The sequence below is a fragment of the Micromys minutus genome (genome assembly GCF_963924665.1).
Source record: "Micromys minutus genome assembly, chromosome: 22".
Lineage (NCBI taxonomy): Eukaryota > Metazoa > Chordata > Mammalia > Rodentia > Muridae > Micromys > Micromys minutus.
Window position 1 is genome coordinate 36,106,962 of NC_137957.1, and position 25,954 is coordinate 36,132,915.

Sequence of the window (25,954 nt, forward strand, 5' to 3'; positions counted from 1 at the left end):
CCTTGCGCTTGCTAAGCAAGCGCTCTACCACTGAGCTAAATCCCCAACCCCTGAGAAAACTTAATCCATCCATTATGGAAAACAAATTCATTCATTTGGTTTAGAACTGAATTTGGTGCCAATGGGCTCATAATGTTTAGAAAATGTCAATATTCTCTAAATAACATAAAAGTGTTTTTGATGTTATTCTAAATAGTTCCTGCTACTAAAATCGGGAGGGTAGCAATGTTGTTGTCTGAGCATTTTGGAAATCCTGAGTCCAAGGGCCCACAACAAATGCTGCAAGGATACACCTGCTGGCCCCGCCTTCCTTTTGCAACCCGGCGCCTTTCCCGGCGGAGACTACAACTCCCAGAGTGCCTCGCGGACCCGTAGCGCGCTGGACGGCGCCTTTAGGACCCAGATCGAAGCAAGATGGCGAGCGAGCGGTGAGTAGCTGTGGAGGTACCGCTGCCCTCTTCTTCTCTGGGACAGGCCTGGAAGTTTTGTTCGTAGGCATTGAGGGCTTTTCTGTCTGCGGTTGGCGCAGGGCGAGGCTGCCGTTGTCCTCAGGCTCCATCCAGCAGAAGGGCCGGCGTGTGGTTGCGGCCTCACTGTAGCACACCGCCGCGTGCAGGAGGCCGTCAGGCTGCACCACTTTGACCTTACGACTCCTGAGATTCTTCCTGAATCAAGTCTTTAAACCGGCTCATGGGTGGTAGTGCTGTGTTCTGTTTCTCAAACTTCAGACCAACCAGGGTGTTTGATTTGCAACTGAATTCGGTGCCGAGGGGCTCATCCTGGAAAGTCTCTCTTTGGAGTAATGGAGTTTGACTCTCTCCTGGGTATGCTAGAATCGAGCAGAGGATTGTCCCCCACAAACATTTTGATTTTGGACTTGTGATCAGAAGACAAGTTTTCTTCCCATGCATGCCACCAGTTAAACAGTGAACTACTAAAATAATAAAGCATTTGAGTTTTCTCAGCCTTCGTTCCTAATCAGTTGTCTGAAAGCACAGAATATAAGGAAAGTGGGTTGCAAGGCATAAATAAATAGCCAGCTGAATGAACTCGGGTTTGCAGTTCGCAGCACTCATATGTTAGGCATCTGTGTGCCAATAAAGAGAGCCCCTGTCCTAATCCCTTTCATGCCTGTTGAGGTAGGGAAGAGCACACATAGTCCTTGATACCAATACAGACCCAGGGCACAGTAATTATATACTCCTTATTTACAACATCTCATGAAAATTGTGTTTGCTTCTGCAAGTTTACCACTGGAGAATTGGAAGGTCGTTTAGTTAATGACTTGCCTCAGATCTTCCAATTTGTAAGTGAGCAACTTCTAAGTCTTTGGAAGCAAGTCCTTTTAAATTTTCATAATTCGAAATAAATATGCCTGTCATATCTTTAAATGTTCTATGCCAGTAAGATGGTGATGAAAGTGCTTTGTTTAAAACCACCTAAGATAGGGCTGGAGAGATGGCTCAGTGATTAAGAGCACTGTCATGAGTTTAATCCCTAGCAACCACAAGGTGGTCCATAAAACATCTGTAATTGGATCGGATGCCCTTAGCTGGTGTGTCAGCGACAGGATACTCATATATGAAATAAATAAATCTTAAAAAAAAGGACAGGATGCTCATATATATGAAATAAACAAATCTTGAAAAAAAAAAAAAAAGGAAAGAAAAAACCATCTAAGATGGTGACGGGTTCCTCTTAAGTTTTTCATGGACCAAAAGCAGGTCATGCTGAATCAGAAACAGTATGACTGTAAGTGTTAAGGTCCTATGTGTGGGACTTGGGAATTAGTAGGTAGACCCACTGGTGTTTGAGGGAGAGTTTGCAGTGTGTATTATGTGTGAAAGGCTAAGTGATTACATGTTTGCTGAGCACTTTGTAAGTGAAGTGAACTACAGAGTCCTGAGAGAGAAGTGAGTGGACGCAGTTGCCTGGTTTCTCTTATGTTGTTCTCTTAAGTGCTCCTTGTCCTGTCCTTAACTTGGATAGGCCAAGTTCAAAAGCCTTGTTTTCAAGTGGTTAGCCGTAGCTAATGGTTACTGTCTTGTAGTAGTGTTTAACTTTACCTTTGTAGCTGATTTCCTTTATCTGTGTGCCTAGCAACAGGTTTTAGAGGCGGCTTCTCTTTACAATATCATTTTTCAAATCACTTGGTAAGGATCATGGCGATGGCAGTAAAATGGGTGATATCAAACAGGACTATCTGGAAGCATTTATTTCCAATCCAAAGTAAGTGAGACTTTTTTTCAAATGCTTAAACATGTTTTGTGGTTTTCTTCAAACGTAGAATATTTAAAGCACTTGGTTATTCTATATGACTCCTACTTGCAGTCATAAAGAGGGGACAAAATTTAAATGTCAGTCAAAAGAGGAACTAATAAATTATTCTACATCTTGACTATGAATATCATGTAACTGTTATTAACATGGAAAGATCACTAAATAGAGAAAGAAAAAAACCTTGATTTGTCAGAGAATGGTCCTGTTGTGGGCTTAAGAGATAGTGTGTGTGTGTGTGTGTGTGTATAGGTATGAGTGTGCATGTGTGTATACAAACATGCATAAATGTTGAGTGAAAGATATAGGCTAGTCATCGGCCATCATTAAGGTACAAGAAGGATTAGGTGACTGGTAGAGAGTAACTTCCCCTTCAGGAAGAACACTTCAGACCCACTACATTTTCCACCTGCTAACTTCTTTTAGTAGTTCTCAACACTTAGGAGTAAAAGGAAAGTCCACAGCCCCATCTTCCAAGAATAATCACTGTTACTACTTTAGAAGGTTTTTTCCTTGTGGATGTGGCCATTAAACAAATAAATGTGCTTCCTTTTTAAAGAGCATTTTTCCTGAGAGTCTATAATACGTGCCTCATATTGGCTCCTAAATAAACAGAATGTAAACGTCCTGTTCATCACAGCTAGCTACTTTCACACCCTACCTCCCCAAAGCAATACATAGGTATGTTGGGGTCATTTGAGGCAAGGCAAATCTGCTTTGCTCACTAAAGTTCTTTTTAAAACTGTTGGAATTTACCTAATCCCACTTTTATAGAAAACCTTCAGTCACCTGACCTTAGTCATACCTTCTCTGTCTTCCTTTTCTGTCCTTAAGTTATGAGATCAAATGTCTTCATAGGCTTTAAAATAAATAAATAAATAAACATCCATACCTGATTTTGATTGCATGCAAAAGTTTTGAATGTTCTCTCACTTGGGAGGTCGTCTTCTTGATGCTCTTTGTACTTTCTCCTCAAATTGTGGATTTTGCTTTGCTACCAATGTTAACATCCTTTTTCACATAAAACTTCAAAGCTAATAGAGGCTGTGTAGACAAGGGAGTCCTTGTCAGGTTAGTCACGGGACCTTAGGATGGCTGGGTTTGGGAGCAGTTCAGGTCAGCTCACAGTTAACTGAACTTTCTGACCATCCCTGGCACTCCTATCAGTTAATCAAACGTTTCTAAATCTCCTGCTGTGTGCAAGAGGGACTAAGGGTGTCAAATTTGCACTAGGGCCACAATATAAACGCAGTGGGAAACCTGACAGAAAAAAGTCTTTTCAGTGAAGAGGGACACATAGGTAGTTTTCCCATTAACTGCTGTGGAGACTGCGGGCTGTATTGGGTCTGACTTCTCAGCACCCTGGGGCTGGGCTCTCTTAGGGAAGCAGAAGGCTGGGTAGCAGGGATCTTCCTCTCATCTTGCCACCAAGCTTGATGACCTGAGTTCCATCTCTGGAGCCCACATGATAGAAGGAGGGACCCAATTCCACAGACAGACATGTAAGTTTCAAGTTCTGTCCCCTGCTCCCTTGCTCACCTGCTCCTCATAGTTAAAGCTCTGAACATTATTTTGTTTATCACATACTATTTTTCTTTGTAGTCCTGGCTGTCTTATAAGTTGCTCTGTAGACCAGGCTGACCTTGAATTCAGAGATCTGCCTGTCCCTACCTCTGCATGCTAGGATTAAAGGTGTGTGCCACCAGTGCTTGGCTTAAAATTAGTTCATGAGTGCACACTATTGCTAAAGATTGTAGCCATAAACTAAAGTAAAAGCCATACACATTTAACTTTTGATTATCTGTGACTTTAAAAGTTTCATCAGCTGGGTGGTAGTGGTGCATGTCTTTAATGCTTAAGGTTGGGAGGCAGAGGCACTAGATTTCTGGAGTTTGAAGCCAGCCTGGTCTGTATATAGCAAGTTCCAGGACAGCCAGTGCTACACACAGAAACCCTGTCTTGAAAAACCAGACTAAACCTGAACAAAACAAAGGACAACACTCTTCTCCTCATTTTCACTGACATTTTTGTGCATACATAGTCCTTGTAACTAATCCCATTTTCTCTCCTCCCCTTTGCTGACTTTTTTTCTCTCCCTAACAGACCCCCTTTTCTTTTTTCTCATATATTTGTACATAAATTTATTGCTAGATTTCTGTATGAGAGAAGACATCCCTTTCTTCATCTGCCTCCGGTCTCCCCTTTGTCCCTTTGCCTTAAACCTCTTCCCCTCCTCCCCCGTCTGTTACAGAAAGCAGGAGACTATTGGTTGATATGTAGATTTACCTTTATGTTCCAGCGAACTAAACTATTTTACTCTGGGTTTTTGCAGATGGAGCTTTATCTAGCTCTTGTCACAAATCTACATATTCTTCTCTTCCAGATGACTACAATTGGTACGTATGAAAATTCACATAGCAGTCTTAGCCAGGTCTGAAATTATTTTACACTTGCTTTTCTGATGATTCTGTCTTTAATTTTGTTTTGAAAATTGTCTTATTTATGGTAGCATTACTGTTTATTTTTATGGTAGTTAGTTAGCATACTCTGCTATGACCTTAGTTCTCACTTATTTTTTTTTTAAAGATTTATTTATTAATTATATGTAAGTACACTGTTGCTATCTTCAGACACACCAGGAGAGAGCATCAGGTCTTATTACAGATGGTTGTGAGCCACCATGTGGTTGCTGGGATTTGAACTCAGGACCTCTGGAAGAGCAGTCAGTGCTCTTAACCGCTGAGCCATCTCTCCAGTCCCTCACTTATTTTTTTAAAAAGATTTATTTTATTTATTTTATATCTAAGTACACTGAAGCTGTCTTCAGAAACACCAGAAGAGGGCTTCAGATCCCATTACAGATGGTTTTGAGCCACCATGTGGTTCCTGGGAATTGAACTCAGGACCTCTGAAAGAGCGGTCAGTGCTCTAACCACTGAGCCATCTCTCCAGTCACTTATGCTATAGGTGCTAGACTTTCCAATCAAGCAACACAGGTTCACTTTCAAAATTTGTGCTTAATTAATTTTACTATTTAAATTTAAATACTTGTATACTTGTAGCATACAAGTATATTCAATATAGCTTCTCAGCCTGAAATTAGCAACATTTCATAAATACATTTTTTATTACATTTCTTTGGCTGAGTGTGAGCATGTATGGGCCATGCATGCATGTAGAGGTTAGAAGACAGCTCTATTTCCATCCTATTTTGTGGGTTCTGTGGCTCAAACTCAGGTTGTTAGTCTTGGCAGCAAGCACCTTTATCCACTGAGCCATTTCGCCAGCCCCTGTTAGTTTGTCCAGTTTTAGTTCTGTTTGTGGGAATTTCTTTTCCTTAAGCATAACATTGCTCAGAGCCTCCTCCAGACTAGACCCAGCTGTAAAAATCGTCAGTTAACATTTCAGTTAGGCTAACAAGTCCAGTAACTCTTTTCCGTATTTTTCCTCTGTTTTTCTTCTTTGTCTAGAATAATCTGTCTTAACATCTTTCTTGGTTTTTTTTTTTTTTTTGGATGCTTTTTAGTTGTTGTTGATTTTTGTTTGTTTTTCTGAGAAAGTTTTTTTCTGTGTAGCCCTGACTGTCCTGGAACTAACTCTGAGACCTGTCTGCTTCTGCCTCTCAAGTGCCAGGACTAAAGGAGTGTGCCAGCACACCCAGCCTAAAATAGCATCTTGAAATTTGGGGTTTAGGGCTGGGGTTATCTTAGAAAGCTTTCTCAAAACACTCTAGTCTGTAGACTGCCCTCTGCTGTAATGTGGAACTTCCAAGGTGGACTGACCAGGCAGATGTGCAGCTATTCATAGCTTTATGAAAGTCATCCCAGAAGGACTTGGTTTGTTTCCTGATGGCATATGAAACAGTGGCCATATCCTTGGGCTACATTTGCTCCTGTGGCTTACAGTGAACTGAGCCACCTTAGCACATTGGTGCTGTGGGTGGAGCCTGTACCACTGCCAGGTTTTATGGCGTTACTGCCCTTGCCCTTCTCCAGCAGCCAGAGGCTCAGCTTGCAGTGTAGCATGTGGGGCAGGCGGATCCTAATTAATTTTCTCATTAGGAGGAAGTATTCTAGCTGGGCATACCTGTACTTTGGAGACAAGAGTCGGAGGATTAGAGTTTAAGGTCAGTCATTCTTGGCTAAATAATAAGTTCGAAACCAGCCTGGGACGCACGAGATCCTATCTCAAAATGAAAGTTGCTCTGCTAGTATGATGCACGTGTCTGTTATCCAGTCACTTTGGAGGCAGAGGCAGGAGGACGGCCGTGCTTTGGAGGCCAGCGTGGGCTACATATTGAATTCTATGACAATCTGGGCTACAGATGAGAACTTGTCACAAAAAAACCAAAGCCAGACCTAAAAGTAACCATGCTGCCTTGGGTACAGTTTAACTGTATCTCTAAAACATTCCTTTTCAGCAAGGTAGAGCTCGCTTTGACATCCGACGGCAGGACAATAGTGTGCTACCACCCTTCTGTGGACATCCCCTACGAACACACCAAAGTACGTAAGGAGGCCTGTCTGATAGCCTTCATCGCTTTTCTAGTGAACGGTTTTGATTTTTTTCTCTTAGTTTTATCTCCTTTCCTAAAAAGTTTCTTAGTATACAAGGGAACTATTTAAGGGGAATTAGGAGATCATTTTTCTGATCTAAGAAATTTGATAAAAACTAGATTTTGTGGCAGAGACTTGTAATCCCGACCACTTGGCTTGAAGCAGAAGGATTTCAAACTCATCTTAGCAAGACCTGGTTTAACATTTTAATTTTTTAAAGCTTTGTGAATATAGGAGATTGGTAGAGTGCTCATCTAGAATTTGGGAGGCTTTGGGTTGAATCCCCAGTATCACACTTATGCACAAAATAAACCTGTAAAATATATTATATATCTGATATCACCATCTATCATGAAAGACTCCTTTACAGCTTTTGTGCTGTTGATTCTGATAATCTTTTTACTCTTTTTTTTAAAAAGATTTATTTATTTAATAATAAATAAGACACTGTCACTGTCTTCAGACACACCAGAAGAGGGCATCAGATCCCATTACAGATGGTTGTGAGCCACCATGTGGTTGCTGGGATTTGAACTCAGAACCTCTGGAAGAGCAGTCAGTACTCTTAACCACTGAGCCATGTCTCCAGCCCCTTTCTATTCTTTAAGAGCCCATCATTAGTGTGTGCGTGTCTATAGCTTGTGTGGAGGTAGGAGAGTAAATTTTGGGAGTTGGTTATCTTCAACCACCAAGTGGGTCCCCACAGCCTCATATATTTGAATACTTGGCCATTGAGCATTCAAGAAGCTTGAGAGTGATTAGGGGGTGTGGCCTTATTGGAGAAAGTCACTGGGGGTGGGCTTTGAGGTTTCTAAAGCCCAAGCCAGGCCCAGAGTCTTTCTCTTCCTGTTGCCTTTGAGTCTGGATATAAACTCTCAGCTCTTTCTCCAGCTACTGCCTGTGCCCTGCCATCCTTCCCACCATGATGATAATGGACTAAACCTCTGAGCCCGTAAGCCAGCTCTAATTAGATGCTTTTCTTTATAAGGGCTGCTGTGCCATGGGGTCTCTCACAGCAACAGAACAGTGAGTAGACACATGGCATGAGTGTGGAGGCCAGAGGATAACGTGTAGGCTCAGTTCTCTCTCTATGTAGGTGCCAAGGACCAAAATCAAGCTGTCAGGCTTTCTCAGCAAGCACTTCTATCTTCCGTGTCTTGCTGGCCCCAAACACCTTCTTTTATGTATTTACATTTCAAATGTTATCCCCCTTTCCTCCTGTCCTAACCCCTTTTCTCCCCCTGCTTCCATGAAGATGTTCCCACTCCCTCCCACCCACCTACTCCCACCTCATCGCCCAGGCATTCTCCTACACTGGGGAAACGGGAGAGCCTTCACAGGACCAAGGGCTTTTCCTCCTATTAATGCAAGACAATGCCATCCTCTGTTACATATGCGGCCAGAGACATGGGTCCCTTCATGGTACACATTGGTTGATGGTTTAGTCCCTGGGAGCTCTGCGTGGGTTTGGGTGGTTGATACTGTTCTTCCTATGGGGTTGCAAACCCCTTCAGCTCCTTCAGTCCTTTCTCTAAATCCTCCATTGGGGTCCCCATGCTCAGTCTAATAATGGTTAGCTGCAAGCATCCTCATCTGTATCAGTAAGACTCTGGCAGAGACTCGGAGGAGACATCCATATCAGGCTCCTGTCAGCAAGCACTTCTTGGCATCAGCAACAGTGACTGGGTTTGGTGGCTGCATATGAGATGGATCTCCAGATGGGGCAGTCTCTGGATGAACTTTTCTTCAGTCCCTGATTCACTCTTTCTTCCTGTATTACCTCCTGTGAGTATTTTGTTCTCCCTTCCAAGAAGGACTGAAGCATCCACATTTTGGTCTTCTTGAGTTTGCAGTCCCACCAACAATGGAGGAGTGTTCTCTTTCTCCACATCCTCACCAGCATCTGCTGTCACCTGAGTTTTTGATCTTAGACATTCTGACTGGTGTGAGGTGGAATCTCAGGGTTGTTTTGATTTGAATTTTCCTGATGATTAAGGATGTTGAACATTTCTTTAGGTGCTTCTCAGCCATTCGGTATTAGCCCTCTATCAGATGTAGGATTGGTAAAGATCTTTTCCCAATCTGTTGGTTATTGTTTTGTCCTATTGACAGTATCCTTTGCCTAAGGTCTCATTTGTTGATTCTTGATCTTAGAGCATAAGCCATTGATGTTCAGTTCAGAAAATTTTCCCCAGTGCCCATGTGTTTGAGGCTCTTCCCCACTTTCTCTTCTCTTAGAGTGTATCTGGTTTCATATGGAGGTCTTTGATCCACTTGGACTTGAGATTTGCACAAGGAGATAAGAATGGATCATTTTACATTCTTCAACATACTGCCAGTTGAACCAGCACCATTTGTTGAAAATGCTGTCTTTTTTTCCACTGGATGGTTTTAGCTTCTTTGTCAAAGATGAAGTGGCCGTAGGTGTGTGGGTTCATTTCTGGGTCTTCAGTTCTATTCCATTGATCTACCTTCCTGTCTCTGTACCAATACCATACAGTTTTTATCACTATTGCTCTGTGATACAGCTTGAGGTCAGGGATGGTGATTCCCCCAGAAGTCCTTTTATTGTTGAGAATAGTTTTTGCTATCCTGGGCTTTTTGTTATTCCAAATGAATTTGCAAATTGTTCTTTCTAACTCTATGAAGAATTGAGTTGGACTTTTGATGGGGATTGCATTGAATCTGTAGAGTGCTTTTAGCAAAATGGCCTTTTTTACTATATTAATCCTGCCAACCCATGAGCATGGGAGATCTTTCCATCTTCTGAGATCTTTGATTTCTTTCTTCAGAGACCTGAAGTTCTTGTCATACAGATCTTTCACTTGCTTGGTTAAGAGTTACACCAATGTATTTTATATTATTTGTGAACACCTTTTTTTTTTTAAAAGATTAATTTATTTCATTTATATGAGTACACTGTAGCTGTCTTCAGACACACACGAAGAAGGCATCCGATCTCTCATTACAGATGGTTGTGAACCACCATGTGGTTGCTGGGAATTGAACTCAGGACCTCTGGAAGAACAGTCAGTGCTCTTAACCACTGAGCCATCTCTCCAGCCCTGTGAACACCTTTTTGATAATTACATTTTTTTTAAAGTGGGGAAGTCTAGCCAGGCTATGGTGCCACACACCTTTAATCCAAGTATTCAGGAGGCAGAGGCAGGTAGATTGAGGCCAGCCTAGTCTATAAAGCAAGTTAGAGGACACAGGGCTACACAGGGAAACCCTGTCTCAAAAAAACAACAAACAGTTGGTAAGTCTTTTCAGGCAGTCTCACTGTAGCCTAGGCTGGATCTATTTATGTTATCCAGGCTATCCTAGAACTCATTCTGTAATTGAGAGTGTCCTCAAATTAATGACAGTCCTCTGTCTCAGCCTCCCCAGTGTTGCCATTACAGGTGATTGCTAACATGCCTGCTTTAAAACATTTGACCTTTAGCAACAGATATCAAGACCTAAAAGAGAAAACTTTATTTAAGGGTCTGTCAGCCAAGTAGCCGCAGGGGTAGGCACAGTGTATTTTCGAGCCCCACACTGAGCCAATGGGCGCTGCTGTACTGGGTAGGCTGGAGCAAGGGGATGTTTCTGCAGGCAAGCTGAAGAGGATGACAGGAGTTGTTTGCAACACCTGTTCCCCTCACAGGAATCACTGACAAGGGTGGCCGTAGCTCAAGGCCAACCAGGCAGTTGCTGGGCAGCGTGTCATTTTGGTGCATAATTGCAGTGGACTTTGTGCAGGGTTGTGGCTTCAAGTGAGTCTCTGTTAGTTCTTGCTATCAGATATTTATGTGAGAGCTTCCCAGAGTCCCAACTTGGTTTACATGCACTTTTGTGGTGGCTACTTTGATTCTGACAGCTTTTACAGCTCTAATGCTACAATGATAGACCCTTTCAGGGATAGTTATTTACAATGACTAATGTTCAGCTTTATGTAAAAGAGTAGGTCTTTTAAGATTTTTAATTTTCTAAGGAGTACTTCTTTAAAATACAATTCTAGTGCTTGTATCTTGGGGGGTGGGGCTTAAGGGAAATGTCAGTAACTACCATCTATTGGAATCTTTAAGACTTTGAGGAACAAGCACAGTACATTCCCATTTGCTTGTCTACATCCAGCATTCTGAGTCAGATATTCCTCCCGATTTCACAGAAAGGAAAATGAGGGTTTAGCTGCAGGACCTGAGACCAAGACAGCTTTATAAAAGAAATTATTGGGCAGGAGAGATGATTTAGCAGATAAGATCACTGACTGCTCTTCCAAAGGTTCTGAGTTCAATGCCCAGCAATGTGGTGGCTCATAACCATCTGTAATGGGATCTGATGCCCTCTTCTGGTGTGTTTGAAGATAGTTACAGTGTACTCATATACATAAAATAAATAAAATCTTTTTAAAAAAGGGGGACTTGCTTTTTTTTTTTTTTAACAGTGTCATAGGGTTAGTTCATCATGGGAGGGAGCATGGTGACAGGTAATCAGGCCTGACACTGGAGCAGTTGCCACGAATTTATATCTAATCTAAAAGCAGAGAGGGAGACTGGGCCTGGCATTGGGCTTTTGAGACCTTGAAGCCCACATCCAGTGACACATTCCTAGTCCTTCCCAGACAGGTCCAACTGGGAACCAAACATTCAAACACATGAGCCTATGGTGACCATTCTTACCCAAACCCCCACAGAGGCCTGTTACATGTTTGCATTGTTCCTTCCTTAATATGTAAGATAAACTATCACATTGCAAGTTAAAAAAATTATATGGGCCGCAGTATCTATGTTGGAGAAATAGAAACAAAAATAACAAGTTACCTCATCAGTTAGGTAAAACTTTTATTATTGGAAAATAAACTTGAGTCATTTTGTGGGTAGAGGAGTCTTTCTGACTTTGAATAACCCAGCTACCTGAAGGTGCTCTGGTAACTTACTCACTGTAATGCAGTGGGGTGAATTGCCGAGGGTGGTCGCTGCTTTGTCACAAAGCTGGTCAGTTTCTGGCTTACTTTTCTACACTTCATCATTTGTAATTTTCTTATTTTATAGCCTATCCCTCAACCAGATCTTCTGTGTAATAACGGGGAAACACATGAGCAGATACTGAAAACTAAGTTAGATGGGAACCACAAGCATCTCGAGCAAGGGCCCATGATAGAACAGCTCAGCAAGGTGTTCTTCACCACAAAGCATCGCTGGTACCCATACGGACAGTAAGTTCATTTCTCTCCTCAGCTCCCTGCGCACATGCTCACCTCTGCCTTTGCATTAACAACTGCAGTGCTGCTGTGTGGGGACATCGACCAGGTATACTATGGTGTATTTTTCAATCTGCATATCCTGGAGTTAAAACGAAGTAACACTTAAGTTTTTTTTTTTTTTTTTTTAATCTTTTTATTTACATTGACTGGTAAGTTTTTTAAGAATTATTTATTTTATGTATATGAGTACACTGTCACTGTCTTCAACACACCAGAAGAGAACATCAGATCTCATTACAGATGTTGTGAGCCACCATGTTGTTGCTGGGACTTGAACTCAGGACCTCTGGAAGAGCAGTCGGTGCTCTTAACCAGTGAGCCATCTCTCCAGCCCCTTAAGTTTTATTAATACAAGAGTTTCTCAGAAATTATTCGAGTCTATGCTAGTCCTTTATTATGATTTTTACATTTTCCTTCCTGACAATAACTTACCTTATTCTGAGCACTTTATCCATTTCTTTGTTTTAAAGATTTATTTATTTTCTTATCTTAACCGTACGAGTGATTTGTTCGTGTAAGTACACTACATGTGTGTTTGGTACCCCTGGAGGCCTGAAGAATACATCAGATCCCCTGGAACTAGAGCCACCATGTGGCCACTGGGAATAGGACCTGTGTTCTCTGCAAGAGCAGCAAGTGCTCTTAACCTCTGAGCCATCTTCCCAGATATCCTTTATCCACTTCTAACAGATTTTTGAATTATTATTCCCCCCAATTGTGCAGGGTCTGATTGGTCAGTAAATATTATCCTTAATTCCTTTAAAAACTACTTGCCATTAGTTCTGTTTATAGGGCTTATATAGTATTATACTCCCTCCCTCCCTCCCTCCCTCTGTCCCTCCCTCCTGTGTGTGTGTGTGTGTGTGTGTGTGTGTGTGTGTTTTGACACGGTCTTACTGTGTAACCTTGACTGTCCTGGAACTCACTGTGTAGACCAGGCTAACCTTGAACTCAGAGATTTGCCTGCTTTCCCCTCCAGAGTGCTGAAGGTGTGCCTTGACTGCCTAGCACTTTGTGTTATTCTTATTCTGTGTCTGACTGTGGTTTTAGTGTTCTTTTTTTGTGAGATTAAGTTAGTCACCCCATCCCGTGTGTGTGTGTGTGTGTGTGTGTGTGCAGGCACTCTTGTGCTAGTGTGCATGCACATGGAAGCCAGAGATGAATGCTGAGTCCTCCTCAGTCACTCTTCACCTTGTTTACTATTTTCTCAACCCCACAGCCTATTTACTTATTTTTAACAATTCATTTGTTTTTATTTTATGTGCTTGTTTTGCCTACTTACAAGTGTGTGCAGAGCCTCAGGAGGTGAGAAGAGGCCAGGCATTGGCTCTCCTAGAACTGGAGTTAGAGATGGTTGTGAGCCACCAAGAGGGTGCTGGAAGTTGAACCCAGTGCTCTTGAGCACTGAGCCATCTCTCCAGTTGTCACTTTATTTTTTGAGACAGGGTCATTCTCTTGAACCTGGATCTTATTGATTACATCGATTGATTGGCCAGCATGACCCTGGGATGCTCCTGCTTCTGCGTCCTCAGTTCTAGGATTATGAGTGTCCACTGCCGTTCTGGCTGCTTTTTACATAGGTGCTGGGATTTGAACTCTGGTCTTCATACTTGCACGGAAGACACTTTAAAGATTGAGCCAGCTCCCCGGCCCTTCTATTTACTTGTTTGCTTGTTTGTTTATTCTCTTTTCGGATATAATTTATTACATTTATTTGTTTATTTGGGGTGGGGGAAGCACGGGCCAATTGGAGCATCTTGGGGAGTTGGTGATCACCTTTTATATGCGTTCCAAAGATCAAACTCAGGTCCTGAGGCTGGAAGGCAAGTGCCTTTACCCACTAAGCCATTTTACCTTTACCCTACACCCCATTTAAATAGAAGTATGCTTACTTTATTTGCTTATTTTTTGGTTGTTGTATCGTTGGGAATTGAACCCAGAGCCTTGTGAATGAGAGGCAGTCTTTGAACTCTGAGCTATAGTCTCAGTCCCCGCATCCACCTCCCCTTATCCCTACTAAACTCCTTGTTTCTTTTCTTGTGATGCTAGGGACCGGCCCAAGGGCCCACACATGCAAGCAGTGTTCTGCTGCAGAGCTAAACTCCTAGCCCAGAATCTTCTCTCACGTCTTTCTTCTTCCAAGCCAAATTGTGAAGTATTCTTTGTTGTTTCTGTTTGTCTGTCAGAGCAAGCTCTGCTCTTACTCTCTTGTGCAATCCGGTAACCACCGCTGAGCTGACACTGTGCTCCTGAGTATAGTCGTAGACTGTCCAGTGAGCGCTCGGTGATGGAAACACAGCCCTCGTTTGCAGATGTCACAGTTGAGGAGTGGAGACAATAGAGTACAGACAGCTAAAAGTGTTGTTGAGCCATGAAAGATGGTTCAGATATACGTGTGAGAAATGGCAACAACTCCCCAGGCAGAAGGATTAGCTTGTCAGATGAAATCAGGAGGAAACCGCAGTAGCTCTGTTTGCATAGGATGGTAGATCTGAAATGTCCCTCTGTAAGCTCACATGTGAACTCTTGGTCCCCAGATGATGATGCTGTGTTGGGAGATCATAAGACCTTCAGAAGCTAGGGTCTGCGTGTTAAATGTGTGTCAGTGGCTATGGTCCTCTGGGGACAGAAGCCTGGCCCTGCCTCTTCTCTGCTTCTTGATCATAGCACCATGGGAGAATTGCCAGACTCCAGCTCCCCTGTCACAGGCATGGGCCTTCTGTGGATGTAGGAAGGGTCTGTGAGGATTTTATGCTGAGGAATTAGAATGCAGACCTGCATGTCCAGCATTTATGCCATAAAACATTTTTAAGAATCCTCTTTTGAGGAGACAAAGCGATGGAAGGAAAGACTGGTCCAGGAGACTTGTTTGGAAGCCATTACAATAGTCTAGTGAAAGACTTGGCTTTATCAGGCCACCACCAAGAGTGAGAAGGGGGAAGTGAGGTGCATAGGTGCTTTGTGAAGAAAAACAGGCTGTGCTTTAAGAACTTCATTAGTAGTAAGTGTGTGACAGGAAACCATGGACCTGGGGTTGGGGAGCGTTGGGGTTGTTTGTGACTGGGGTATTTTAGTTGGTATTGGTGCCATTAATATGAATGGGGAAGTGAGGAAGATAAAACCATTTTTAATTATGCTGACTCTACAAGTGCCTAGATGAAACTCTGGATCCCGGGCTCTGTTTACTGTTTCAGTTCCTCTTCAGGAGATCCTTTGTCCCGTCTTTCCGTATGGCAGGGTTTCTATGGTTACTACTTCATACTGCCTTTCTTGGTGAAGTTGGCCCTGCCATTGTTTTTATTAGAGGACAGGCATGTGCCTTGCTGAGCATGTGGAGGTCAGAGGACAGCATGCAGGCTCTGGTGCTCTCCTTCCCCCGTTCTGCTCACAGAGATGGAACTGTTAACTTTCACAATAAGCACTTTTACCAACACAGTCATCTTGCCTGTCCAACTCTTTTTTTTTTCTAAAGACAAGGTCTCACTGTGTAGTTAGCTGTGGCTCTGTGTAGACCAGGTTGGCTCAAACCTCACAGAGATCCACGGACTTCTGCTTACAATTAAATCTGTCACTATGCTCAGCTAAACTTGTGGCTTTTTTTTTTTTAAATTGGATATATTTTATTTACATTTCAAATGTTACCCCTTTCTCGGATTCCTCTCTATAAACCCCATATTCCATCACCCCCCTGCTTCTTTGAGGGTGCCCTCACACCTCCTCCCACCTCCCGAACTGACATTCCCCTACACTGCAGCATCACACTTTGCAGGACCAAGGGCTTCTCTTCCCATAGATGCCCAACAAAGCCATCCTCTGCTCCATATGCAGCTGGAGCTTGTGTGTACCCTTTGGTTATTTAGTCCCTGGGAGCTCTCGTTGGTTGGTATTGTTGTTCTTACAGGGTTGTAAACCCCTTCAGCTCCTTCAATCCTTTTTCTGACTCCACTATTGGGGACCCCATTCTCAGGTTTATGGTTGGCTGTGAGCATCTGCCTCTGTATTTGTCATGATCTGACCGAGCCTCTCAGGAGACAGCTATATCAGGCTCCTCTCAGTGACCAAATCCAGCTCAGTCAATCAACAGGTTCCTCAGGGCAGGAGCAAGGATTGAAAGAAAAGAGAGGCAATTAGACAAAACTATAATATGACTTCAGCTAGTTCTGAGGCTGAAGCAAACTTTTTATTTTTCAGTATGCTTTTAAACCACTATAATTACATGCAGAAAGATTAAGACCAGTTCTGAGTCAAGGAACAAGCAAGTCAATAATCAAAAATTCTCTAAACATCTTTCTGGGGGCTAGGTGGGGAGACCAAGACAAAAGGGACTGCCACACATACATCCCATGAGCCTGCCCTGAGCTTTAAATGTAAATGTTCTTAATCCAGGTCAGTTTCCTGAGCCCAGGGCCAGAGTCAGATTCCTGCCTTGAGTTTACATCTTTTGTCCCAGTGATGTCAAAATTCCCACCACCAACTGTCCAGTGGTGCCAAAAAGCTGTCCACATCTCAGCATGCACTTCTTAATACCAGCAGTATTGTCTGGATTTGGTGGTTGTACATGGGTAGTTTCTGGATGGTCTTTGCTTCAGTCCCAGCTTTAAACTTTGTCTCCATATTTCCTCCTGAGAATATTTTTGTTCTCCCTTCTGAGAAGGACTGAAGCATCTATACTTTAGTTGTCCTTCTTCTTAAGCTTCATGTGATCTGTGAATTGTATCTTGGATAATCAGGCTTTTAGACTAATATCCACTTATCAGTGAGTACATACCATGTGTTCTTTTGTGACTTGACTGGGTTACCTCACTCAGGATATTTTCTAGTTCTATCAATTTGCTGAAGAATTTCATGAAGACATTGTTTTTAATAGTTCAGTAGTACCCCATTGTGTAAATGTACCACATTTTCTGTATCCATTCCTCTGTTGAAGGATATCTGGATTCTTTTCCAGCTTCTGGCTATTATAAATAAGACTGCTATGAACATAGTGAAGCATGTGTCCTTATTATATGTTGGAGCATCTTTTGGATATATGCCCAGGAGTGGTATAGCTGGGTCCTCAGGTATGTCCAATTTTCTGAGGAACCGCCAGACTGATTTCCAGAGTGGTTGTATTAGCTTACAATCCCACCAACAGTGGAGAAGTGTTCCTCTTTCCCCACATCTTCACCAGCATCTGCTGTCACCTGAGTTTTTGATCTTAGACATTCTGACTGGTGTGAGGTGGAATCTCAGGGTTGTTTTGATTTGCATTTCCCTGGTGACTAAGGATATTGAGCATTTCTTTAGGTGCTTCTCAGCCATTCACTATTCCTCAGTTGAGAATTCTTTGTTTAGCTCTGTACCCCATTTCTTAATAGGGTTATTTGAGTCTCTAGAGTCCTAAGTTCTTTGTAAATATTGGATATTAGCCCTCTATTGGAGGTAGGATTGGCAAAAATCTTTTCCCAATCTGTTGGTTACCGTTTTGTCCTAATAACAGTGTCCTTTGCCTTACAGAAGCTTTGCAATTTTATGAGGTCCCTTTTGTCAATTGTTGATTTTAGACCATAAGCCATTGGTGTTCGTTTCAGAAAATTTTCCCGAGTGCCCATGTGTCGGAGGCTTTCCCCCACTTTCTCTTCCATTAGTTTGAGTGTATCTGGTTTTATGTGGAGGTCTTTGATCCACTTGGACTTGAGCTTTGTACAAGGAGATAAGAATGGATCGATTTGCCTTCTTCTACATGCTGACTGCCAGTTGAACCAGCACCATTTGTTGAAAATGCTGTCTTTTTTTCCACTGGATGGTTTTAACTCCTTTGTCAAAGATCAAGTGACCATAGGTGTGTGGGTTCATTTCTGGGTCTTCAATTCTATTCCATTGATCTACCTTCCTGTCTCTGTACCAATACCATGCAGTTTTTATCACTATTGCTCTGTGATACAGCTTGAGGTCAGGGATGTTGATTCGAACAGAAGTCCTTTTATTATTGAGAATAGTTTTTGCTATCCTGGGCTTTTTGTTATTCCAAATGAATTTGCAAATTGCTCTTTCTAACTCTATGAAGAATTGAGTTGGACTTTTGATGGGGATTGCATTGAATCTGTAGAGTGCTTTTAGCAAAATGGCCTTTTTTACTATATTAATCCTGCCAACCCATGAGCATGGGAGATCTTTCCATCTTCTGAGATCTTCTTTGATTTCTTTCTTCAGAGACCTGAAGTTCTTGTCATACAGATCTTTCACTTAATTTAGTTAGAGTCAAACCAAGATATTTTATATTCTTTGTGATTATTGTGAAGGGTATCATTTCCTTAATTTCTTTCTCAGCCTGTTTGTCCTTTGAGTGGAGGAAGGCAACTGACTTGTTTGAGTTAATTTTATATCCAGCCACTTTGCTGAAGTTGTTTATCAGCTGTACAGTCATTGTATCATTGTATGCATGACATACAACCCATTGTGCTGTACAGTTTAGAATCTCCTCAGTGTAGCTGTCCTTAAAATATTTTAAACTTGGGGCTGGAGAGATGGCTGAGCACTTAAGGGCACTGTCTGCTCTTACAGGGGACATGGGTTGGGCCCCAGTGTCCCCACATGGCAGCTCACAACTGTCTGTGGCTCCAATTTTAATGCATCTGATGCCCTCTTCTGCCTCCACAGGTACCAGACCATCGTGTGGTGTATAGACATCTGTAGGCAAACACTCACAGGCATAAAATAAATACATCTTAATTTTCCCCCCCTTTGAGACGGGCTGGCCTAGAACTCAGATCCGCCTGCCTCTCTTCTGCCTCTGGAATGCTGGGATTAAAGGTGAACCATCATCTATCACCTGGAAACATTTTTTTAAGTTGGACTTTCCCCAGAGTTTTTGGTTCTGTGTAGTAAAATAGCTTTTCTTTCCCTCATCTAAAGAAGCCCCTCACTTAACAATCTATAAGAACTGAAGGGGCAGGATCCTTACTGTGCTCTTGCTTTGTTTTGAGACAGGATATTATTACTTTGTAGTCCACACTTGTTTTTAAATACAGCACCAATGAAAGGAAAGAGAGATGTCTGGTAGTGAAGAAATGTAATCTCACATGGGGCACCAATGCTGCTTTTATAGAATGTTAGGAAAAAGATGATGTCGCAGGTTTCGCCACCAATGTTAGTTAAAAGATGAAGAGAATGGAGGAGATATGCTTCATGGAGGTGTGGTGTGGCATGGGGGTAAGGGGATGTTTCTGGGGGACCAATTTTGGGAATCCTTTACCCCCGAGGGACCAGCCACAGGATGGCATAGTACAGAATAGAGTTTATTCAGGGCATGGGGTGGGGAGTTAAGAGGATGATAGAAGTAGAGAGAGAGAGAGAGAGAGAGAGAGAGAGAGAGAGAGGAGTAGAGAAGTAGAGGCTGGCCATGAGCTCATGGGGGGGGAAGGGGATATGGAGAGGAGGGGCAAGGGGGGAGAGCAAGAGCTGGAGAGCAAAGAGCAGGAACACAAGAGAGAGGAGGGAGCAAGCACCCCCTTTTATAGTGTCAGGTAAGTGGGGTGGAGGCTGTTGCCAGGTAACTGTGGGGTGGGGTTTACGGAATTCCATCAACACTGTAGTCCAGGCATCTCTGGAGCTTGTCACAGTCTCTGAATACTTGGATTACAGGTTAAAGGTGATATATTTGTGTCTCTCTTCTAAGAAAAACATTAGAGTTTTTAGCTAACACACGTGGTTGTTATTATTTTGGGGGTATATAATACCGTATTACTGAGTATCTATTAAGAGTTTCTGGTCCATTTCAGATCATTTAGTTCCCAAATGAAACACACAGAAACCTTTAGATTTATCATAAGCTTCAGAGCACTAGAGCTGGGCAGATGTCAACCCTCTGTGCTGTTTTGTCTTCTTCCCTGTGGTGATCCCCGAGATATCGCTTACCACGTTCCGCTTGAGCCGCTCTGTGCTCTCCATCCACCTATCCCAAGGCAGTCTCTCTCTCCTCTTCTGCTTGCCTCTCTTTTCTCTCTGCTTGGGACTCCCAGCTAGGTAACTTCCCGCCCAGAGCCCCCCCATACCCCATATTTACTGCCCAATCACAGGCTTTAGCCTTTTACTGACCAATGAACTTGGGGAGCAAGGTTTGCACAACAAAAGCTGGTGTACTTTTTCTCACTCCTTGGGGCAGCGGGTCTTGGGATTTAAATCTGAATTTAGCATTTTAATAAGCAGCACCCACCCCGCCCACACAGTCTCTCTCTTTTTTAAATGTAAAAGTGTCTTAAGTAGGCTTTACTGTGTTTGAGTAAGCCAGTTGTGGTAGGATAACTTTAAAAATCTAATGTTTATTTGATAATTTCATGCTTGTATGTATTGATCACATATCTCCCCTCAGCTCCTTCCCAATTTATAGTCTTTCAATTTTTTTTTCTCTGTGTGGTCTTGGCTGTCCTGGAACTCACTGTGTAGACCAGGCTGGTCTAGCTCCGCAATCTACTTGCCTCTGCCTCCACCACTGCCCAGCTCCTTTTCTGTTTTAATCTCCATTTTTGACTTTTATTTCTTAGTACTCATATTGTTTATGTATAGTGTTAGATTTTCGCCTGTCTTTGTAACTGTTAAGAGTTCATGAAAGCAAATTAAAAAGCCATCCTATAGCTTTGTATCTTTAATTATATTCTTAGATGTGTAGACATGATTCATGGCCTCATTGCATCTTCTTTTTATTTTTCTTAAAATGCTTTTATTTTATTATTTATGTGTGTGTGTATAGATATGTGGATGTGTTTGTTCATACTACACTGACAATATCTACCTGTCAGTCCATGGGGGGAGGGGCTGTATGCAGGTGTGCAGAGACAGTTTAAAGACAATCTCTCAGTAGCCTGGAACTCAGCAGCTAGACTAGGCTGGTCAGGAAGCCCCAGGGTCTTACCTGTCTCCATCTCCTCAGTTCTGGAGTACAGTCCTGTGCCATACTGCTTAGCTCTGTTCGCATGGGTTTTCAGGATTGAACTCAGGTCCTTAGGCTTACAAGGCAAACACTTCCATGACTGAGTGGTCCTCCAGCCTTTTATTTTTGCACATTATCCAGAAACTTGAAATCCAGCTTACTTTTCAACATCTTTGCTGGCTTTTGTTATATGCTTCTTTCCTGAGCATTCAGATTGCTTTAATCTTTTGTAAACATTGTTCATAACCAAGTCACTGAAATTGTGAAAATCCCCTGACTGTATTTCACTTGAAGGAGAAAGACTAAAAGGCAAGGAGACCATTCAGAGCGTGTTATCTAGGATCTTACCTATGTTTAATCTTAATTTACTTTAATCTAATTGCTACTAATTAGCTTTTGACTGCTAATTAATGTAATCTCCTAGTATATCTTTACCCCTCAGGATCGTGAAGCACTTTGAATTATAAGCAGACTTTAATTAAGCAGAATTGATTGTCTCAATACCTCTCCCAATAAAGAGCTCAGCAGAAAGTCCCAGAGTTGGTATGCATAAAAAAAGGATCTAGCCTAGAATTATCGTCCTTTCAGATCATCCAGAGCATATTTGCTTAGTATCTGTATGCATGCACACATATAAATATATACAAAATTTTATTTATTATTAGCATTTGTGCATGATGTCTTTAGGTTCCAAGGATGGAATTCAGGTTGCCAGCTTTGTGTAGCAGGCACCTTTACTCACTGATCTGTCTTGTCTACATGCTTATTTTGATTAAAGTATTCATTTCTGAACATTAGTGAACCATTTTTCCTAAACGCTCTAGCAGTAGTATATAGACTGACTTGTTAGTATTTCATAGTTTTTAAGATATAGCCTGAAACTCACTATGATTTAAAAATGAGACATATAATCTTTTTCAGTGTTCTTAGAGGTATTTTGCGTTTAAAGATGTGTAACGTACAAAATGGAGATCTCCTATTCCATTCACACTCCAGTCCCTGCAGGTAAATGTAGGGTAGCTCCTGTGCTGTACCATTCAGGTCTGTGCTGTTTGAACTCCAGCACCGCTCTTTCCTGGGAGAGCAACTTTGTAACTGCATCAGAACAGGTCATACACCATGTAATACACACACATACCCCACCCTACTGCTGCCATCTCTAGCCACATGCCCCAGCTCCTCTGTTGACTTGAATGTTGGCCCTTACTCTGTAGAACTTTAGGGACCAGAAATGTGCCTTGTGATGCCTCAAGCCCTCTAACTCTTGTTTTCTTCAAAGTTTTCTTAGCAATCCTGTCTTTTGCATTTATATCTATATTTTGAAATCAGCTGTCCTAGTCAGGGTTTCTATTCCTGCACAAACATCACGACCACAAAGCAAGTTGGGGAGGAAAGGGTTTGTTCAGCTCACACTTCCACATTGCTGTTCATCACCAGAGGAAGTCAGGACTGGAACTCAAGCAGGTCAGGAAGCAGGAGCTGATGCAGAGGCCATGGAGAGATGTTGCTTACTGGCTTGCTTCCCCTGGCTTGTTCAGCCTGCTTTCTTATAGAACCCAGGTCTACCAGCCCAGGGTGGCCTCCCCTCTTGATCACTAGTTGAGAAAATGCCTTACAGCTGGATCTCATGGAGGCATGTTCTCAACTGAGGTTCCTTTCTCTGTGATGACTCCAGCTTGTGTCAAGTTGATACAAAACCAGCCAGTACATCAGCACATCTCTAAAAAGCCTTTTCCTTAAAAAGCCTTCTGGAATTTTAAACAGGATAATATTTGGTCACCAGGCCAGTTTCAGGCTAGTTGGTTCCTTACATAGATATTTATATCTCTAAAAATGATACATTTTCCATTTACTTAGGTCTTGAGAAAAAAATATTATTTTCCTTTTTTAGATAGGGTTTCTCTGTGCAGCTCTGGTTTTCCTGGAACTTGCTCTGTAGACCAGGCCAGCCTCAAACTACCTCTGCCTTCTGAGTACTGGGATTAAGGGAATGCCTCAGTACTACTTGGTTAGAAAACTTTTGTAATGGTGGTTTCTTTTGGGGGGGGTTGTCTTGCGCGCGCGCGTGCGTGTGTGTGTGTGTGTGTGTGTGTGTGTGTGTGTGTGTGTGTGTGTGTTGTTTATTTTTGTTTTAATCATTTTGCTCTTTTTTTTGGAGATTTTAATGGAATTACCCCATTTTCTTCCCTTCTCCCTCCTTCTTCCTCCCCCCAAACCTCTCTTGTTTCCACCCTTGTTTTCCTTCAAATTCATGACTTTCTCCTTTAATTGTTGTTACATACATGTGATTCATGTAAATAGTTACATATATTCCTAAATAGTAAAACAAAACCTGCTCAGACCATATAATGTATGTGTTTTCAAGGTTGAGGTTTCAGGAGACAAGTCTTGCAAAGTTTCCCAAATTAGACTCAGACTTGTCTTTCCTACCTCTTGCTTGTGAGGACATGGGACCCCAAGAGGGTGCCACAACTCAGCTCTGAAGTCATTTATAGGTTGCAATGTATACATTAAACTCAAAAAGTGCTTTCATTGTGACTGTAAACAGTATGGATTTTTAATTTCAATTTTCCAGAGTTAGAAATACATTTGTCTGCTGGACCTGGTAGTGCATGCTGTATAGACACAGGCTGGCTCCAAACACAGAAATCTGCCTGCCTCTGCCTCCCAAGTGCTGGGATTAAGGTGGGCACCATTCCTGGCTCTCCAAGTCTTTTTGAGTAATGACCTGATTCTTCAAGTAGAAAACTCTGTACTTGTCACAGCCACACTAAAAATATTATATAAAACTATTTTCAAACAAAATGTACATAGTACATATATGAAATACAAGTAAATGTCATGTTTAGACATGATAATCACAAAACAGACAAGACATTATTATTTGGGGAGTTTGCTTTGCCCCTCTTTGCTTTTAAATAACTGTCGGGCGTTTCTACCCCCACTCTAGCCTTTGTAGTGGAAATAATTGTGTTATCAATAAAATTTTCATAGAACATATTTATGACATAAGGTTTCTTTAAAGATAAGCATTTGTTTTTTTTTTTTTTTTTTTTTAATTTTTATGTATGAGTCCACTGTAGTTGTCTTCAGGCACACCAGAAGAGGGCATCAGATCCCATTACAGATGGTTGTGAGCCACCATGTGGTTTCTGGGAATTGAACTCAGGACCTCTGGAAGAGCAGTCAGTGCTCTTAACCACTGAGCCATCTCTCCAGCCCTAAGCATTTGTTTTTAATCCAGGTTGTGAAATTGTCCTCAAGATCTGAAAGGAGATTTTCCAAATTGTTTAATTGATAGGAAATAATTTTTGTAATGGGGAATTGTGGCTTATTACTAAGAAATATCTGAGAAGTATGCAGTAGTGCATAAACTTTATTTTTTAACATTTTATTTATTTATTAAATATAAGAACACTGTAGCTGCCTTCAGACACACATTACAGATGGTTGTGAACTACCATGTGGTTGCTGGGATTTGACTCAGGACCTCTGGAAGAGCAGACAGTGCTCTAACCACTGAGCCATCTCTCCAGCCCTGTGTATAAACTTTTATTGACTTTTTCAAATAATTTCTAACACATAGAAAATAACCACAGAAATTTAAGCTGTCTACCTGGAGTAACTAATTACTGGAATAATCTTACCTGTAATATTTTCTTCTCAAGGTACCACAGACGTCGTAAGAACCTGAATCCTCCCAAAGACAGATGATTACTCTTGATTCTCTGAGCCCCAAGGAGATGTTGCTTTGTGTCTTATTTGTCAGCTGAGAAAATGTGTATTCATTAAGGTGGTATATAGGAAAATAATAAAAATATTGTTTCATGTATTCAAGTGTATACTTCATTGTATTGATTCTGAATTTGAGGTTTTTATTTATGATCCCTACTTTATCTCGTTTTCCTTTTGAAACATTAAAAGTCCCCCCTCCCGCTTTATTTATTCTGGGTTTTGAGTCAGGATCTCTCTGGCTGTCCTGGAACAAGACCGAGACCAGAGTGGCCTTGAGATCCACCCGGTTCTACCTCTTTATTTTATTTTATTATTTCTAATATTAGTAAGTCTGTGAACACATGCACGCAGCTGTGAGCCACCTGACATGATGAGTGTGGTGGCACACACCTTTGATCTCAGCACTGAGGAGGCAGAAGCAGGCAGACCTCTGAGTGTGAGGCCAGCCTGGTCTACAGAGTAGTCCCAGGACAGACAGCGTTACACACAGAACTCGGAAAAACAAAAAACAAGCCAAAAGTAAAAACAAAAACCAAGGGATGTGGGGGAAGGAGAGAAGGAGGAAGAGAAGGTTTTCGGTGCAGTCTCTATATAAGCAGTCTCTGTACCCACCTGCGTCTCTACCTTAGCAGAAGTGCTAGTGTCGCAGGAATGAGCCACCTGCACAGCCCTGTCATTTATTGTCCTAAACCCAGGACGATTAACTATTCATGATCAGTGAACCATTGTTAATATGTTAGCGTAGTTTTATTTTTCATCTTTTAAAATAATTATTTATTTTATATATATGAGCACACTGTAGCTGTCTTCAAGCACACCAGAAGAAGACATTGGATCTCATTACAGATGGTTGTGAGCTTATTATTGAACTCAGGACCTTTGGAAGAGCAGTCAGTGCTCTGAGCCATCTCTCCAGCCTGTTAGCATAGTTTAAATGTACATATTTCTCTTAAGTTTTGTTATACACACACATACATACACACACACACACACACACACACACACACGTCATTTTCACCCCACTTATCCCTTCTCACTCTCAATCTCAATTCTCTCAATCTCTTCCCAATTCTTCTTCCTCCTTTCAGGTCTTATGTAGCCTGCTGGGTTTAATAGGGTTGCTTACATGAGTGTGGGAGGGGTTATTTACTGGAGCACAGGAAACTTGCTAGTGGCTACACCACTAATGACTAATGACTCCTCCACCAGCCATCAGCTGCCAATAGTTTC

At 42.0% G+C, this 25,954-nt stretch overlaps 1 protein-coding gene across 3 annotated transcripts; it reads left to right on the forward strand.

Moving 5' to 3' along the window:
* The first annotated feature begins 390 nt into the window (after positions 1-390).
* Positions 391-24,809, forward strand: MRPL42 (mitochondrial ribosomal protein L42). Of its 3 annotated transcripts, none has more exons than XM_080934997.1 (6): positions 391-428; positions 2,107-2,229; positions 4,610-4,673; positions 6,698-6,782; positions 11,870-12,033; positions 24,658-24,809. In XM_080934997.1, exons 2-6 carry the CDS (start codon positions 2,163-2,165, stop codon positions 24,701-24,703), a joined length of 426 nt encoding a protein of 141 aa, XP_080791123.1. In that variant the 5' UTR covers positions 391-428; positions 2,107-2,162; the 3' UTR covers positions 24,704-24,809. The 3 variants fall into 3 exon arrangements, with proteins under 3 accessions (XP_080791123.1, XP_080791125.1, XP_080791124.1); XM_080934998.1 differs by having other exon boundaries at positions 392-428; positions 2,101-2,229; XM_080934999.1 differs by lacking the exon at positions 11,870-12,033.
* The last annotated feature ends 1,145 nt before the right edge of the window (positions 24,810-25,954 follow it).